General features: G+C 38.4%; 1 protein-coding gene across 1 annotated transcript in view; it reads right to left on the bottom strand.

Annotated features, from left to right (window-relative positions):
- Positions 1–5,000, bottom strand: part of rab11fip4a (RAB11 family interacting protein 4 (class II) a) — a 90,604-nt gene that overhangs the window by 55,544 nt on the left and 30,060 nt on the right. The window contains exon 3 of the mRNA XM_038987593.1: positions 2,327–2,403. Coding sequence (XP_038843521.1) covers positions 2,327–2,403 — 77 coding nt within the window. The remainder of the gene's footprint in view (positions 1–2,326; positions 2,404–5,000) is intronic.

The raw sequence follows: 5,000 nt of genomic DNA, 5'->3' as shown, positions 1-5,000 counted from the left end.
TATGTTACCTGGTAGATGTAATATAATGTATGTTACCTGGTAGATGTAATATAATGTATGTTACCTGGTAGATGTAATATAATGTATGTTACCTGGTAGATGTAATATAATGTATGTTACCTGGTATGTTACCTGGTAGATGTAATATAATGTATGTTACCTGGTATGTTACCTGGTAGATGTAATATAATGTATGTTACCTGGTAGATGTAATATAATGTATGTTACCTGGTAGATGTAATATAATGTATATTACCTGGTAGATGTAATATAATGTATGTTACCTGGTAGATGTAATATAATGTATATTACCTGGTAGATGTAATATAATGTATGTTACCTGGTAGATGTAATATGTACCTGGTAGATGTAATATAATGTATGTTACCTGGTAGATGTAATATAATGTATGTTACCTGGTAGATGTAATATAATGTATGTTACCTGGTAGATGTAATATAATGTATGTTACCTGGTAGATGTAATATAATGTATGTTACCTGGTAGATGTAATATAATATATGTTACCTGGTAGATGTAATATAATGTATGTTACCTGGTAGATGTAATATAATGTATGTTACCTGGTATGTTACCTGGTAGATGTAATATAATGTATGTTACCTGGTAGATGTAATATAATGTATGTTACCTGGTAGATGTAATATAATGTATGTTACCTGGTAGATGTAATATAATATATGTTACCTGGTAGATGTAATATAATATATGTTACCTGGTAGATGTAATATAATGTATGTTACCTGGTAGATGTAATATAATGTATATTACCTGGTAGATGTAATATAATATATGTTACCTGGTAGATGTAATATAATGTATGTTACCTGGTAGATGTAATATAATGTATATTACCTGGTAGATGTAATATAATGTATGTTACCTGGTAGATGTAATATAATGTATGTTACCTGGTAGATGTAATATAATGTATGTTACCTGGTAGATGTAATATAATGTATGTTACCTGGTAGATGTAATATATAATATATGTTACCTGGTAGATGTAATATAATGTATGTTACCTGGTAGATGTAATATAATGTATATTACCTGGTAGATGTAATATAATGTATGTTACCTGGTAGATGTAATATAATGTATGTTACCTGGTAGATGTAATATAATGTATGTTACCTGGTAGATGTAATATAATGTATGTTACCTGGTATGTTACCTGGTAGATGTAATATAATGTATGTTACCTGGTATGTTACCTGGTAGATGTAATATAATGTATGTTACCTGGTAGATGTAATATAATGTATGTTACCTGGTAGATGTAATATAATATATGTTACCTGGTAGATGTAATATAATGTATGTTACCTGGTAGATGTAATATAATGTATGTTACCTGGTAGATGTAATATAATGTATGTTACCTGGTAGATGTAATATAATGTATGTTACCTGGTATGTTACCTGGTAGATGTAATATAATGTATGTTACCTGGTAGATGTAATATAATGTATGTTACCTGGTATGTTACCTGGTAGATGTAATATAATGTATGTTACCTGGTATGTTACCTGGTAGATGTAATATAATGTATGTTACCTGGTAGATGTAATATAATGTATGTTACCTGGTAGATGTAATATAATATATGTTACCTGGTAGATGTAATATAATATATGTTACCTGGTAGATGTAATATAATATATGTTACCTGGTATGTTACCTGGTAGATGTAATATAATGTATGTTACCTGGTATATGTAATATAATGTATGTTACCTGGTAGATGTAATATAATGTATGTTACCTGGTATGTTACCTGGTAGATGTAATATAATGTATGTTACCTGGTATGTTACCTGGTAGATGTAATATAATGTATGTTACCTGGTAGATGTAATATAATGTATGTTACCTGGTAGATGTAATATAATATATGTTACCTGGTAGATGTAATATAATGTATGTTACCTGGTAGATGTAATATAATGTATGTTACCTGGTAGATGTAATATAATGTATGTTACCTGGTAGATGTAATATAATGTATGTTACCTGGTATGTTACCTGGTAGATGTAATATAATGTATGTTACCTGGTAGATGTAATATAATATATGTTACCTGGTATGTTACCTGGTAGATGTAATATAATGTATGTTACCTGGTAGATGTAATATAATGTATGTTACCTGGTATGTTACCTGGTAGATGTAATATAATGTATGTTACCTGGTAGATGTAATATAATGTATGTTACCTGGTATATGTAATATAATGTATGTTACCTGGTAGATGTAATATAATGTATGTTACCTGGAAGATGTAATATAATATATGTTACCTGGTAGATGTATCCATTGTCAGTCTGAATGGGTACACTACGAGGACCCAGAGCTGTCTTCAGAATCTCCTCACATCCTAAAAGAGAGAAACAGAGAGAGAGAGAGAGATAGGGGGAGAGGGAGAGAGAAAGAGAGAGGGAGAGAAAGAGGAAGAGAGAGAGAGAGAAAGAGGGAGTGAGAGAAAGAAAGAGGGAGAGAAAGAGGAAGAGAGAGAGAGAAAGAGGGAGAGAGAGACACACAGAGAGAGCGACAGAGAGAGAGGGGGAGAGAGAGAGATAGAGAGAGAGAAAGAGAGAGGGCGAGAAAGAGGAAGAGAGAGAGAAAGAGGGAGAGAGAGAAATAAAGAGAGAGAGAGAGACAGAGAAACAGAGAGAGAGACAGAGAGACAGAAACAGAGAGAGAGACAGAGAGACAGAGAGAGAGACAGAGAGAAACAGAGAGAGAGACAGAGAGACATAGAAACAGAGAGAGAGGGTAGAAGAGATAAATTATTAGTATACGAGTGACAAGATGAGTAATAACCACAGGATGTGTTCCTCAGGTGGTCTGTGGGAGGATCTCTCTCTCTCTCTCTCTCTCTCTCTCTCTCTCTCTCTCTCTCTCTCTCTCTCTCTCTCTCCCCCTCTATCTTTCTCTATCCCTCTCTTTCTGTCTCTCTCTCTCTCCTGACATATTGATGCATTGCTCTGTGTGTAAAGGCACTAATCTATGGATGCCTCCTAAATGGCACCCTATTCCCTATATCTTATGACCAGGGCCCCTAGTGCACTAGGGAATAGGGTGCCATTTGAGTCCACTAGGGTATAGGGTGCCATTTGGGATGCACCCTAGAGCACACAGACAAGCACACGCACAGTGGAACAGCTATAGACAAATTAGTGGACTTTGTTGTCTCAATTTGTAACCTGACTCTCTCCTACAATACACCTGTAGAAAATGGCAGAACACTCCTGGGCCCTAGTTACAGGCCAAAGTGTTACCATCAGACAGAGGCTGTTCCAGTAGAAAATGGCGGAACACTCCTGGGCCCTAGTTACAGGCCAAAGTGTTACCATCAGACAGAGGCTGTTTCTGCACACTATATATACAGCAGTATGTGGACACCCCTTCAAATTAGTGGATTCGGCTATTTTAGCCACACCCGTTGCTGACAGGTGTATAAAATCGAGCACAAAGCCATGCAATCTCCATAGACAAACATTGGCAGTAGAATGGCCTTACTGAAGAGCTCAGTGACTTTCAACGTGCCACCGTCATAGAATGCCATCTTTCCAACAAGTCAGTTCATCAAAATGTTGCCCTGCTGGAGCTTCCCCGGTCACCTGTAAGTGCTGTTATTGTGAAGTGGAAATGTCTAGGAGCAACAACGCCTCAGCTGTGAAGTGGTAGGCCACACAAGCCCACAGAACAGGACCGCAGAGTGCTGAATCGTGAGAGCTTCATGAAATGGGTTTCCATGGCCGAGCAGCCGCACGCACACAAGCCTAAGATCACCATGTGCAATACCAACCGTCGGCTGGAGTGGTGTAAAGCTCGCCGCCATTGGACCCTGAAGCAGTGGAAAGGCGTTCTCTGGAGTGATGAATCACACTTCACCATCTGGCAGTCTGACGGACTAATATGGGTTTGGCGGATGCCAGGAGAACGCTACCTACCCCAATGCATAGTGCCAACTGTAAAGTTTGGTGGAGGAAGAATAATGGTCTGGGGCTGTTTTTCATGGTTCGGGCCCCTTAGTTCCAGTGAAGGGAAATCTTAACTCTACAGCATACAATGACATTCTAGACGATTCTGTGCTTCCAGCTTTGTGGGAACAGTTTGGGGAAGTCCCTTTCCTGTTTCAGCATGACAATGCCCCCGTGCACAAAGCGAGATCCATACAGAAATGGTATGTCGAGATTGGTGTGAAAGAACTTCACTGACCTGCACAGAGCCCTGACCTCAACCCCCCCGAACACCTCTGGGATGAATAGGAACTTCGACTGCGAGCCAGGCCTAATCGCCCAACATCAGAGCCCGACCTCACTAATGCTCGTGGCTGAATGGAAGCAAGTCCCCACAGCAATGTTCCAACATCTAAGGGAAAGCCTTCCCAGAAGAGTGGAGGCTGTTATAGCAGCAAAGGGGGGGACCAACTCCATAATAAGTTAAAGTACAAAAGGGAAAATAAATCAACATAAATATGGGTTGTTTTTAAAATGGTGTTTGTTCTTCACTGGTTGCCCTTTTCTTGTGGCAACAGGTCACAAATATTGCTGCTGTGATGGCACACTGTGGTATTTCACCCAGTAGATATGGGAGTTTATTAAAATTGGATTTGTTTTCGAATTCTTTGTGGGTCTGTGTAATCTGAGGGAAATATGTGTCTCTAATATGGTCATACATTTGGCAGGAGGTTAGGAAGTACAGCTCAGTTTCCACCTCATTTTATGGGCAGTGTGCACATAGCCTGTCTTCTCTTGAGAGCCAGGTCTGCCTACAGCGGCCTTTCTCAATAGCAAGGCTATGCTCACTGAGTCTGTACATAGTCAAAGATTTCCTTAATTTTGGGTCACTCACAGTGGTCAGGTTTTCTGCCACTGTGTACTCTCTGTTTAGGGTCAAATAGCATTCTAGTTTGCTCTGTTTTTTTTGTTAATTCTTTCCAATGTGTCAAGTAAATATATTTTGTTT

The sequence above is a fragment of the Salvelinus namaycush genome, unplaced genomic scaffold, assembly GCF_016432855.1.
Source record: "Salvelinus namaycush isolate Seneca unplaced genomic scaffold, SaNama_1.0 Scaffold78, whole genome shotgun sequence".
NCBI lineage: Eukaryota > Metazoa > Chordata > Actinopteri > Salmoniformes > Salmonidae > Salvelinus > Salvelinus namaycush.
The sequence above is the reverse complement of the archived record's forward strand: the minus strand, read 5'-3'. Positions and strand labels throughout refer to the sequence as shown.